Source organism: Stenella coeruleoalba (genome assembly GCF_951394435.1).
Source record: "Stenella coeruleoalba genome assembly, chromosome: 14".
NCBI lineage: Eukaryota > Metazoa > Chordata > Mammalia > Artiodactyla > Delphinidae > Stenella > Stenella coeruleoalba.
Genome location: NC_137160.1, coordinates 53,132,663 through 53,145,435, shown reverse-complemented (window position 1 = coordinate 53,145,435; position 12,773 = coordinate 53,132,663). Strand labels below are relative to the sequence as shown.

Here is a 12,773-nt window from a genome sequence, read left to right as displayed (position 1 = left end):
AGAAAAAGAGAGAGAGAGAACCAAGAGTTACTATTCAATATAACAGGTACTATCCTGAATTTTGCCTTTGAAACATTTGCTTTTATGATTAATAAATCTTTTTCCTTAGTAATTTTTTATTGATTCTTGAAGTGATAATATTTTCAATACATTGGTTAAAGAAAATATATTAAAAATAATTTTATCTGTTTTTCTTTACTTGTTGGTTACTGGAAATTTTCAAATTAACATATATGGCTTGTATTATATTTCTAATGGACAGTGCAGATTCAGACAATTCTTTCTTCTCCCCTCTTCAATGTTTACAATTTCTGTGACCTTTAACACCAAGAGTTTGCTAAGAAATAAACTGATAAGCTGTCTAAATTGTTAATAAGTGATGATGACTGAGTAGATTCATTCCCAGTTAACCTATTTTCATTTTTTTAAATTTTATTTATTTTTTGGCTGCATTGGGTCTTCATTGCTGTGAGCAGACTTTCTCTAGTTGCGGCGAGCAGGGGCTACTCTTCGTTGGGGTGTGTGGGTTTCACATTGTGGTGGCTTCTCTTGTTGTGAAGCATGGGCTCTTGGAGTGTGGGCTTCAGTAGCTGTGGCACGTGGGCTCAGTAGTTGTGGCTTGTGGGCTCTAGAGTGCAGCCTCAGTAGTTGTGGCCCACGGGCTTAGTTGCTCCGCAGCATGTGGGATCTTCCCGGAACATGGATGGTACCCGTGTCTCCTGCATTGGCAGGCGGATTGTCAACCACTGTGCCACCAGGGAAGTCCCCCTATTTTCATTTTTAACAGGAGTCCCTGATATCCACGTATAAAAGAATAACTAATAGGAGGAATTTTCTGATATCTTGACTGCCAGGTGGAAAAGATACCCTTGATTATATGCCTAATAAATCTTGACTGTCATTTAAATAAAAACAAATATCTGCTATTTATAGACAGTAAGTAAGTACTAAGTATGCATTTAAGCCATAGTATTTGTAGTTTTAGATTCTAATAATGTAAGAATTCTAGCTAAAATTATAGTGATGAAAATGCAGAAGAGGAGAAACCAGTGATACATATTCTGGTGCAATCTGGTCCCATAAGTACATGATACCTCTGCAGCCATGCCCTCTTCTTAGAAAGTCACTCACAATTGATTTTTTCCCACCTAGTCCACAGGTAACCTCACAATTATTCTCAACATAACCACCCAGACTTGCACCGTTAACAGATTGAAGTTGGCACTAAAATGAAGCTCATTTCCTATCCTAGGAGATGGTACATGGTCATCACTGACTCTAGGGAAGAAATGGAAGAGAAATCTCCACGTAATTTGGTTTATCAGTTTGCACTCCCTCTATCTCCACATGCAAACCAATTCAGAGAGACATTGCAATACATGCTATTCTTAGATGAAGGGCAAGGCAGAGCACCAGTGTTGAATGAATCATTACTACATTTAGAAATTAGAAAAACTCTTTAAGCTAAACATTATTTCTTTTGAGAGGAAAATGAGGTGCAAAGATGTTAAGGAACTTAGGTTCCTTAGGTTCCAGAAATAGTGACTGCTCAACTAAGTATGCTAAGTGGGTGTAATTTGCAAATAAGAAAGCTATTGTCCTGAATTTTATTATTGTGTTTACAATTTTTCTCTTGACTTGTTTTATATTTTCCATGTATACTATAATAGCAGATATAAATAGTGATAATGTTTTCAAATGTTATGCCTCTAATTTCTGTCTTTTTTCTAATTGTAGTGGCTGGTATCTCTAAAGAGTGTGGGTAGTGCTAATAATGGAAATCCTTAACTTGTTCCAAGTGTCTATAGGAAAAAAACTATCGCTTCCCTCAACAAGATTGATGTTGACTTTGGGGTTGAGCCAAATATATTTTTATCAAGTTAAGAATATTTTACTTAGAGTTTTAAGAATGTACACTGACCTCTTTAACAGCTTTATTGGTATACAATTCATATACCATTCAATTCAATGGCTTTTACAGAATTGTACAACGATCACTACAATCTAGTTTTAGAATCTAATTTTAGAATCTAATATTCATCACCCCAAAAGGAAACTCCAGACACATTAGTTGCCACTCTCCACCCCAGTCCCTTCCCCCATCCTAGGAAACCACCATAATCTACTTTCATTTCTATAGATCTGTCTGTTCTGGATATTTCCTATAAATAGAAGCCTACAATACATGGTCTTTTATAACTGGCTTACCTTTAATTCTTCCATTGCTTTTTCAAAAATTTCAAAATTGGAAATTGATAAGATTCATCTTAGATCTCTTACTATGATGAAGCATATTGATGCAATTTTTTCATTAGAACCATTCTCACATTCTTAGAATGACCTCTTTTTACTGACTACTGGTTTATCTTTGTTAGTAATGTATTTAGAATTTTTATACCAATATTGTCTTGTATATTGTCTTTTGTGGTACTTTTTGTTGGACTTTAGTAACAATGTTATGCCTAGTATTTCATAGGATAGATTTATAAGCTTTTCTTCATCATTTGGCTCTGGAGCAATTTAAATAGCATTGGATTTTTCCCCTGTGTAACTGTCTGGACACAGTCCTTTTTAGAGCATCAACTCTTTGACAACTTATTTCTTCTATGCTAATTATTCTTTCAACTTTTCTCCCCTTTCTGGAATCTGTTTTGGTAAATTTAATTTTCCTGGAAGACTATCCATTTCAAATTATTTCAAATGTATTTCCATGGGGTTTAGAAAATTAGCCTTCTATGATTCATTTCATCTGCCATTGATGTTATTTTCTCTCTCATTTCTTATTTAGTATATTTGTACATTCTCACTTTTTTCTGGCCTAGTTAACTGACATTAATCTCATATCATTTCTTGTTCAAAACCCAGCTCTTGGATACATATACAGCTTTACCATTTTTAGCTGTTTATCTTATTGATTTTGACTTCACCTTATTAATTTCTTATTTCTGTTTTCCTTTCAGTCTTTTTGTGAAACTCCTTTAGTTACGTGTTTAATTCATTTATTATCATTCTTTCTTATTCATTAATATAAGTGCATAATGATTTGTCCTCTGACCTTGCTTTTACTCATAAACCTCTGTGCTATTATATAGTGTTTTCATTACAAATATACTCTGCTACTTCATGTTTATTAATTATTTAAGAGAAAATGTCTAAATTTCTGTAAGGTGGGACTTTTCGATTCTCTAATTTTATTAAGTTCCATTTTATTGTATTTATATCACACAATTTTGTCTATACTATTTTATTTTATTATCGTTATTGAAGTTTCCTTTGTGGTATATGATATGGTCATTCCTTGTGACTATCCCACTGGCAGTTGAAAAGAAGGCATATTATCTTTTTTAAGGTACAAAATTTAATATGTATCAAATAAATCTACCTTAATATATCTTGTCCTTATATTTTTCATATCCTTTTTGTCCACTTGATTTTTTGTCCTCTTGATTTGTTATGGACTGAGAAAAGTGATTTAGTTCTATGACTATAGTGTTTCTATTTCACCTTATAATTTCCCTAACATTTCCTTTATGAATGTTGAGTCTATATTATTTAGGGCTTAGTAGTCATGACTATTATATATTTATTAGAAATTGTGTTCATTAGTAGTATTGGTACCTTTTTTAGTGTGTCTATTTTTTTCCATAAATTATATTTAACTAAACCCAATTCTCACTGTTAGTCCTTCTACCATAGTTTTCTCCTCATCACTTAGAAAATTTTAGTTCATCCTCTCATAATTCCTCTACAAAAATTCACGAGAAAAATATTCTCTGAGTACAGTTTGAGGCAGTGAAGGATGGACACAGGAGTGTCAATGAGTTCCAGTTTGCCCTTGCTTTTCCTGCCTCACGTCCACCTCTTCTTGACGATGGGCCATGCAGACCAACAGCGAGCCCAGGCCAAACACACAGAAGCAGAAGCAATGAGGAACCAATAATCCTCCAGTGACTTCTGCAATAACCCTCTTCATGGCCCCACTTCAGGAGCTGGATGTGGTTGCTTATGTATCCATCACCACATACTCTAAATATGTAGATTTTGTCATTGAATTTGTTGATTTTTTCTCTCTCCATTTCCGTAACCACTACCCTGGCTTATTATATTTCATCAAAAATAATACAATAACTTCCCTACCTCTGGCTTAACTGCTCTTTCTAAAACAAATTTTACACAACTGTAAATGTGCTCTTTCTTGAATATAAATCTGATAACATCATTCTTTTCCTCAAAACCCTTCAGTTAGATTCCACTGCCCACTGGAGGACACAAATACATCTTCTAATGACATAAGATTCCCACCATGACTTGATGTCTCCCCAGCCACCCACCCAATAGGTATCCCTCACGCTTTGTTCTCTAACATCACTAAAATACACACTGCTCCTTTCACCACACCCTTTACATGCCTGAAATATCAACCCTCTGCCTGGATATCCTTCTACCTTTTCTTCCTCTGCTTACAAATTTGCACTCTTCCTTCAAGTGTCTTATGAAACATTACCTTCTCTATAAACCCCAAGGCAGATTCAGGAGCTGATTTTCCTGAGTTCCCACGACAATTGCATCTTGACTTCCCATTAAAACTGCATGTCTGCATCTAAATTAGACTGTGAATTTTTTTTTTTAAGGCAGAGACAATGTATTTTATTGTTTTCTCTAGGATTTAAAGGAAAACAGAATAGAAGCCTGCAACTTCCCTCCCTGGATTAGAGACAGCAAACCAAGAACCCAGGAGATCTTACACAGCAGTGGTCTTTGAAGTGAATTTCTGAACCAAAAATAAAGATGAATTTTTTAAAAAATAAAATAAAATACAAAAGGGGGAAGCCTCTCTAGCTGAGAGCTAAATGATAACTTTTTTTTTTAACTGTATTGCTGTTTACTAGTCTAGCTTGTCAAAGTCCCAGGGACTCTGGAGGTAGTAAACAGGTTTTCTTGTCCTCACATCTGTTCAAAGAGCACTAACTCAGTTCTCACCTGGTGCAACTGTATGCTGGGTACTAAACCACACAGATGGAACACAATGCTTGCCCCGTGTGAGCTAATCTATCATTCTATGGCAATATGCTTTTTGTGTGAACCTTTGTGCAAAGGAATAGGATTGAGGTTCAGTGACTAAGAAAAAGCTTTGAAGTGCAAGGGATTAAGAATTAATCTTGGTAACTGCTAGGTGTCATCTGTAAATATCAACAGATCTCTGCAACTGAAAATCATTTTCTGAAATCAGCAGCTCTGTAGCAAATTTTAATTGACATTCACCTGGCCCTCATAACACACTCCCTGTGATATGCTTCCACAAACTTTGTCTTTCCCTACAGCAAGCACATTCAGAGTTCCTAAGTATTTCACTCCAAGATGGAGATTTCCATGTAAAGCAAATGTAAAGTGATCATAGAAAGAAATCTATCATAGAGATTTGCCAGCTGGAGGGACTAAAGAGCAGAAAGAGCTTTAGAACACTAAGAAGGAAAAAGAGAAAACCCAATAGGACTCAAATATACCTCCTGAACACAGGAAAGGAAGAGAGGGGTACCTCCAGGGAATGGTGTGAGTTCCCATCCATCCTTTTCAACTAATCAGTAGAAGTTAATTGTGTAGATTTTTTAATGTAGGTAAACAGACTGATGACTGCATGCTCTATAAACCCACAGAAGCTGACATCAGAAATAGTTCACAGGTAGGAGGTGGGATCAAGATGACACTGGGTTCGTCTCCCCTCATGAACACATCAAAACTGCAGCTACACATAGAATATCTCTCGCTGAAATCAACCTGGGGACTAGCAGGACAACCAAGGATATAAAGAAAGATCAACACACTGAGTTTGGTATGAAGGGAGGAGAAGTGATCTGGTCAGGACCCACACCCCTAGTGGGGGACACAGAAGAGGAGGGGAATATCACAGGCTCAGGGATCTTCCCTGGGGAGCTAGGGGTTCAAGCCACCTATTAGACACCACAGCCGTGGGGTCCAACACTGGGAAGATGAGCCCCCAGGCTGGTTTGAAAACAAATGGGGCTTACCAGAGGGCTGTAAGAAACTGAGAATCTGTTCTTAAAGAGCACACACACAGATGTGCTTACTCCCAGTCACAGCAGAGGAGCAGCAGAACAAAGACCACCTGGGGCTCTTGCTGGCTTGTTAGGATCACCCAGTGTACCCTCAGCCTATACTGGGCTCCAGCTCCAGCCCCTCTTGCTCTAGTGCTGCTCCCCACTAAGGCAGAGGCTGCTATTGCCAATAAAAGTGAGCATACTTGGAGGGAATGGAGCAAGTTTAGCCCTGCCTGTGACCACAGAGGAGGCAGCCACTGCCAGAAGGAGTGTTGGTGACACACTCAAGAGAGAGCAAGAATAGCTCCAGGGCAGAGACCTCTATCACAGGAGCACACATTCCTGTGCACACTCAGAAGAGAGCAGGGGCTAGTTCCAGTGGGGGAGATGTGCCACTTGAAGGTACGTCCTTGCATACAGCTGTGAGGAAACCAGCTCAGTAGTGTGGCACCAACACCTCCATCCCTGAAGCAGCCTCTAACTAAGGCTGGGAAAAAGCACACACACCAAGGAAAAAGTGAAACCAGCACAGAAGTGCAGCCTCAAGCCCTCAGGCCCTAGCCACACCCCAAACCAAGGCTGAGAATGCCACCCCATACACAAGAAACCCAACACTCTGAAGGCTCCTGCTCCAGGTCCTCCAGCCCTGAAGCCACCCCCAGGAGGCAGTGACAACCACTGAGCATAAGAGAAACCCCTGTTTACACCAGGCTCTGGCTCTAGCCCCACCAACTCCAGCTCTACCTTCCAACAAGGCAGTTCTGACCAGTACACACCAGGGGAAGATATGGTTTGTGCTTACCTTAGATGCAACTCTCTCACCAAAGCCACCAGGCACATGCAAACTGCACAAGGATACTCCCAGATAAGGACACACCTTCAAGCCAGGACAGGCAACTGTTTCACCTAATTCCATAGAAAGAGAGAGAAAGTTAAACAAAATGAAAAGACAAAAGAATGTTTCAAACAAAGAACAAGAAAAAAAAAACCCTAATGAAACAGAGGTAAATAATTTACCAGGTAGAGAGTTCAAAGCAATAGTAATAAGAATGCTGACTGAACTGAGGGAAAAAAATAGGTCAATATCACTGATGAATATAAAAGCAAAAATCCTCAACACAATATTAGCAAACTGAATTCAACAATATATAAAAAGGATCATACACCATGACCAAGTGGGATTTATTCAGTGGATACAAGGATGGTTCAATATCTGCAAATCAATCAATGTGATAAACCACATTTAAAAAAGAAAGGAAAAAAAAACACAATAATCTCAATATACAAAAAAAGCACTTGACAAAATTCAACATCCAGTAGTGATAAAAACTCTCATCAAAGTTGATATATAGGGAACATACCTCAACATAGTAAAGGCATTTCTGATAAACCCACAGCTAACATTATACTCAGCAAAAAATATACTTTATACTTTCAGTAAAAAGCTGGAAGTTTTTTCTAAATTCAGAAGAAGACAAGGGTGCCCACTTTCACCACTTCTATTTAACATACTATGGGAAGCCCTAGACACAGAAATCACGCAAGGAAAAGAAATAAAAGGCAACCAAATTAGAAGAGAAGAAGTAAAACTCTCACTATTTGCAGATGACATGATGTATACATAGAAAACTTTGAAGTCTCTACAAAAAAAAACTATTAAAACTAATAAAATAATTCAGTAAAGCTGCACAATATGAGATTAATATAAAGAAATCTGTTGCTTTTCTATACTAATAATGAATTATCAGAAAGAGAAAGCTAGAAAAAAAATCCTGTTTAAAATCACATCAAAAAGAATAAAATACATAGGAACAAACATAATCAAGGAAGTGAAAGATCTATACTCTTAAAACTATAAGACACTGATGAAAGAAATTGAAGATGATACAAAGAAATGAAAAGATATCCCATGTTCATGGACTGGAAGAATATTGTTAAGATGTCCATATTACGACAGATCTACAGATTTATGAAATCTCTATCAAAATACCCATGATATTGCAACAAAAAGAATAAAATATCTAGGAATAAATCTACCTAAGGAGACAAAAGACCTGTATGCAGAAAATTATAAGACACTGAGGAAAGAAATTAAAGATGATACAAATAGATGGAGAGATATACCATGTTCTTGGATTGGAAGAATCAACATTCTGAAAATGACTCTACTACCCAAAGCAATCTACAGATTCAGTGCAATCCCTATCAAACTACCACTGGCATATTTCACAGAACTAGAACAAAAAATTTCACAATTTGTATGGAAACACAAAAGACCCCGAATAGCCAAAGCAATCTTGAGAAAGAAAAACAGAGCTGGAGGAATCAGGCTCCCTGACTTCAGACTATACTACAAAGCTACAGTAATCAAGACAGTATGGTACTGGCACAAAAACAGAAATATAGATCAATGGAACAGGATAGAAAGCCCAGAGATAAACCCAGGCACATATGGTCACCTTATCTTTGATAAAGAAGGCAAGAATATGCAGTGGAGAAAAGACAGCCTCTTCAATAAGTGGTGCTGGGAAAACTGGACAGGTACATGTAAAAGTATGAAATTAGAACACTCCCTAACACCATACACAAAAATAAACTCAAATGGATTAAAGACCTAAATATAAGGCCAGACACTATCAACCTCTTAGAGGAAAACATAGGCAGAACACTCTATGACATAAATCACAGCAAGATCCTTTTTGACCCACCTCCTAGAGAAATGGAAATAAAAACAAAAATAAACAAATGGGACCTAATGAAACTTAAAAGCTTTTGCACAGCAGAGGAAACCATAAACAAGACCAAAAGACAACCCTCAGAATGGGAGAAAATATTTGCAAATGAAGCAACTGAGAAAGGATTAATCTCCAAGATTTACAAGCAGCTCATACATCTCAATATCAAAAACAACAAACAACCCAATCCAAAACTGGGCAGAAGACCTAAATAGACATTTCTCCAAAGAAGATATACAGATTGCCAACAAACACATGAAAGAATGCTCAACATCATTAATCATTAGAGAAATGCAAATCAAAACTACAATGAGATATCATCTCACACTGGTCCGAATGGCCATCATCAAAAAATCTACAAACAATAAATGCTGGAGAGGATGTGGAGAAAAGGGAACCCTCTTGCACTGTTGGTGGGAATGTAAACTGATACAGCCATTACGGAGAACAGTATGGAGGTTCCTTAAAAAACTAAAAGTAGAACTAGCATACGACCCAGCAATCCCACTACTGGACATATAGTATGAGAAAACCATAATTCAGAGAGTCATGTACCAAAATGTTCATTGCAGCTCTATTTACAATAGCCAGGACATGGAAGCAACCTAAGTGTCCATCATCGGATGAATGGTTGAAGAAGATGTGGCACATATATACAATGGAATATTATTCAGCCATAAAAAGAAATGAAATTTAGATATTTGTAGTGAGGTGGATGGACCTAGAGTCTGTCATAGAGAGTGAAGTAAGTCAGAAAGAGAAAAACAAATACCGTATGCTAACACAGATATATGGAATCTAAGAAAGAAAAAAAAAAGGTCATGAAGAACCTAGGGGTAAGACAGGAATAAAGACACAGATCTACTAAAGAATGGACTTGAGGATATGGGGAGGGGGATGGGTAAGCAGTGACAAAGTGAGAGAGTGGCATGGACATATATACACTACCAAACGTAAAACAGCTAGTGGGAAGTAGCCGCATAGCACAGGGAGATCAGCTCGGTGCTTTGTGACCACCTAGAGGGGTGGGATAGGGAGGGTGGGAAGGAGGGAGATGCAAGAGGGAAGAGATATGGGAACGTATGTATATGTATAACTGATTCACTTTGTTATAAAGCAGAAACTAACACACCATTGTAAAGCAATTATACTCCAATAAAGATCTTAAAAAAATACCCATGATATTTTTCACAGAAACTGAACAAATAACTCTGAAATTTGTATAGAAACATAAAAGACTTCAAATTGCCAAAGCAAACTTGAGTGGAAAAAAAAGAACACGGCTGGAGCTATAACACTCACTGACTTCAGACTATACTACAAAACTACAGACTATACCATCAAAACAGCATGGTGCTGGCACAAAACATATCAATGGAACAGAGTAAAGAGCCCAGAAATAAACCCACACACAGTGATCAATTAATCTTAAAGGAAGCAAGGATATACAATGGGGAAAACAGAGTCTCTTCTATAAGTGGTGCTGGGAAAACTGGACAGCTACATGCAAAAGAATGAAATTAGAACATTTTCTCAAACCATATGCAAAAATTAACTCAAATGAATTAAAGACCTAAATGTAAGACCATAAAACCATGAAACGCCTAGCAGAGAACGTAAACAGAACACTCTTTGACATAAATCATACCAACATTTTTTTTGATCAGTCTACTATGGCAAAAGAAACAAAAGCAAAAATAAACAAATGGGACCTAATTAAACTTAAAAGCTTTTGCACAGCAAAGAAAACCATCAGCAAAACAAAAAGACAACCTACTGAAAGGGAGAAAGTATTTTCAAATGATAAGTCTGATAAGTTTAATAACCCAAAACATATAAACAGCTCGTACAACTCAATATCAAAAAAAACCCAATTATAAAATGGGCAGAAGAACTGAACAGACATTTTTCCAAAGAAGACATACAAATGGCCAACAGGCACAGGAAAAGATGCTCAGCGTCACTAATCATCAGAGAAATGCAAATCAAAACCACAATGAGGTATCACCTCACACTTGTCAGAACGGCTATCATCTAAAAGACAATAATATTGGGTGGGCCAAAAATGCCCTGGTTTTTTAAGTAAAAATAAAATACACATTTTTCATTTTCACCAAGAACTTTATTGAACAATGTATTCACCCTTTTGTTCCACTACATTCTGCCATTTTTCAGGCAACTTTATAATTCCATCTTCCCAAAACTTTTTATCCTTTTGAGCAAAGAAATGTTCCAGGTTCCTTTTACAGTCTTCCAAGGAATTGAAATTTTTTCCATTAAGAAAATTTTGTAAAGACTGAAATAAATGGAAATCCAAAGGTACAATGTCTGGTGAATACGGTGGATGAATCAGAACTTCCCAGCCAAGCTGTTAACAGTTATTGCCTGTTCATCAAAGAAACATGCGGTCTTGTGTTATCCTGTTGGAAGACTATGCGTTTTCTGTTGACTAATTCTGGATGCTTTTCATCAAGTGCCACTTTCAGTTGGTCTAACTGGGAGCAGTACTTGTTGGAATTAATCGTTTGGTTTTCTGGAAGGAGCTCATAATAGATGACTCCTTTCCAATCCCACCATATACATAGCTTCTCCTTCTTTGGATGAAGACCGGCCTTTCGGGTGGTTGGTGGTGGTTCATTTCGCTTGCCCCACGCTCTCTTCCATTCCACTTTGTTGTACAGTATCCACTTTTCATCGCCCATCACAATTTGTTTTAAAAACAGAACATTTTCATTACGTTTCAGGAGAGAATCGCATGCGGAAATATGGTCAAGAAAGGTTTTTTTGCTTAACTTATGTGGAACCCAAACATCAAAGCAATGAACATAGCCAAGCTGCTGCAAATGATTTCCTACGCTTGATTTGGATATTTTGAGTATGTAGGCTATCTCCCCTGTAGTATAATGTTGATTTTTCTCAATTATTGTTTCGATTTGATCGCTATCAACTTCAACTGGTCTACCAGATGGTGGAGCATTGTCCAGCGAGAAATCTCCAGCACGAAACTTCGCAAACCACTTTTGACACATTTGATCAGTCACAGCACCTTCTCCATACACTGCACAAAACTTTTTGTGCATTTCAATTGCATTTTTACCTTTCTTGAAATAATAAAGCATAATATGCCAAAAATGTTGCTTTTTTTCTTCCATCTTCAATATTAAAATGGCTAACAAAAATTCACCAATTTAGAAGTCTTTTTTTAAATGCATGCTGATATGACAGCTATCACATACCATCTAACAAAACTGTTTCGAATGAAGTTAAAGATAACTAAGTGCTACTAGAGCCATCTTATGGGAAAAAACGAACATTTTGGCCCACCCAATATATGTTGGCGAGGATATGGAGAAAAGGGAACCCTAGTAAACTTTTGGTAGAAATGTAAATTGGTGCAGCCGTTATGGAAAACAATATGGAGGTTCCTCAAAAAATTAAAATAGAACTACCATATGATCCAGCAACTCCACTCCTGGGTATATATCCAAAGAAAACAAAAACACTAATTCAAAAAGATATCTGCACCCCAGTGTTCATAACAGCACTATTTACAATAGCCAACATATGGAAGCAACTTAAGCGTCCATCAACAGATGAATGGAAAAAGATGTGGTAATATATACAATGGAATATTACCATAAAAAGGAATGGAATTTTGCTATTTGCAACAACATGGATGGAACTGGAGGGTACTATGCTTAGTGAAGTAAGTCAGAAAGAGAAAAAAGATACTGTATGTTTTCACTTATACGTGGAATCTAAGAAATAAAACAAACAAATGAATATAACAAAACAGAAAAGATTCATAGACAGAACAAACTAGTGGTTATAAGTGGGGAGAGGGGAAGGGGAAGAGACATGATAGGAGAAGGGGATTAAGAGGTACAAACTACTATGTATGAAATAAATAAGATACAAAGATGTAATATACAGTACAGGGAATATAGCCAATATTTTATAATAACTTTAAATGGAGTATAAT

General features: G+C 36.9%; 1 protein-coding gene across 16 annotated transcripts in view; it reads right to left on the bottom strand.

Annotated features, from left to right (window-relative positions):
* LOC307197500 (uncharacterized protein) overlaps window positions 1-12,773 on the bottom strand; it is a 254,047-nt gene that overhangs the window by 47,968 nt on the left and 193,306 nt on the right. For all 16 annotated transcript variants that reach the window (XR_013831425.1, XR_013831426.1, XR_013831427.1 and 13 more), the window contains one exon: window positions 6,859-6,962. Coding sequence is in view for 10 of the 16 variants with exons in the window: in XM_079943421.1 (XP_079799547.1) it covers window positions 6,859-6,962 (104 nt within the window). In the remaining 6 variants the exon portion in view is untranslated. The remainder of the gene's footprint in view (window positions 1-6,858; window positions 6,963-12,773) is intronic.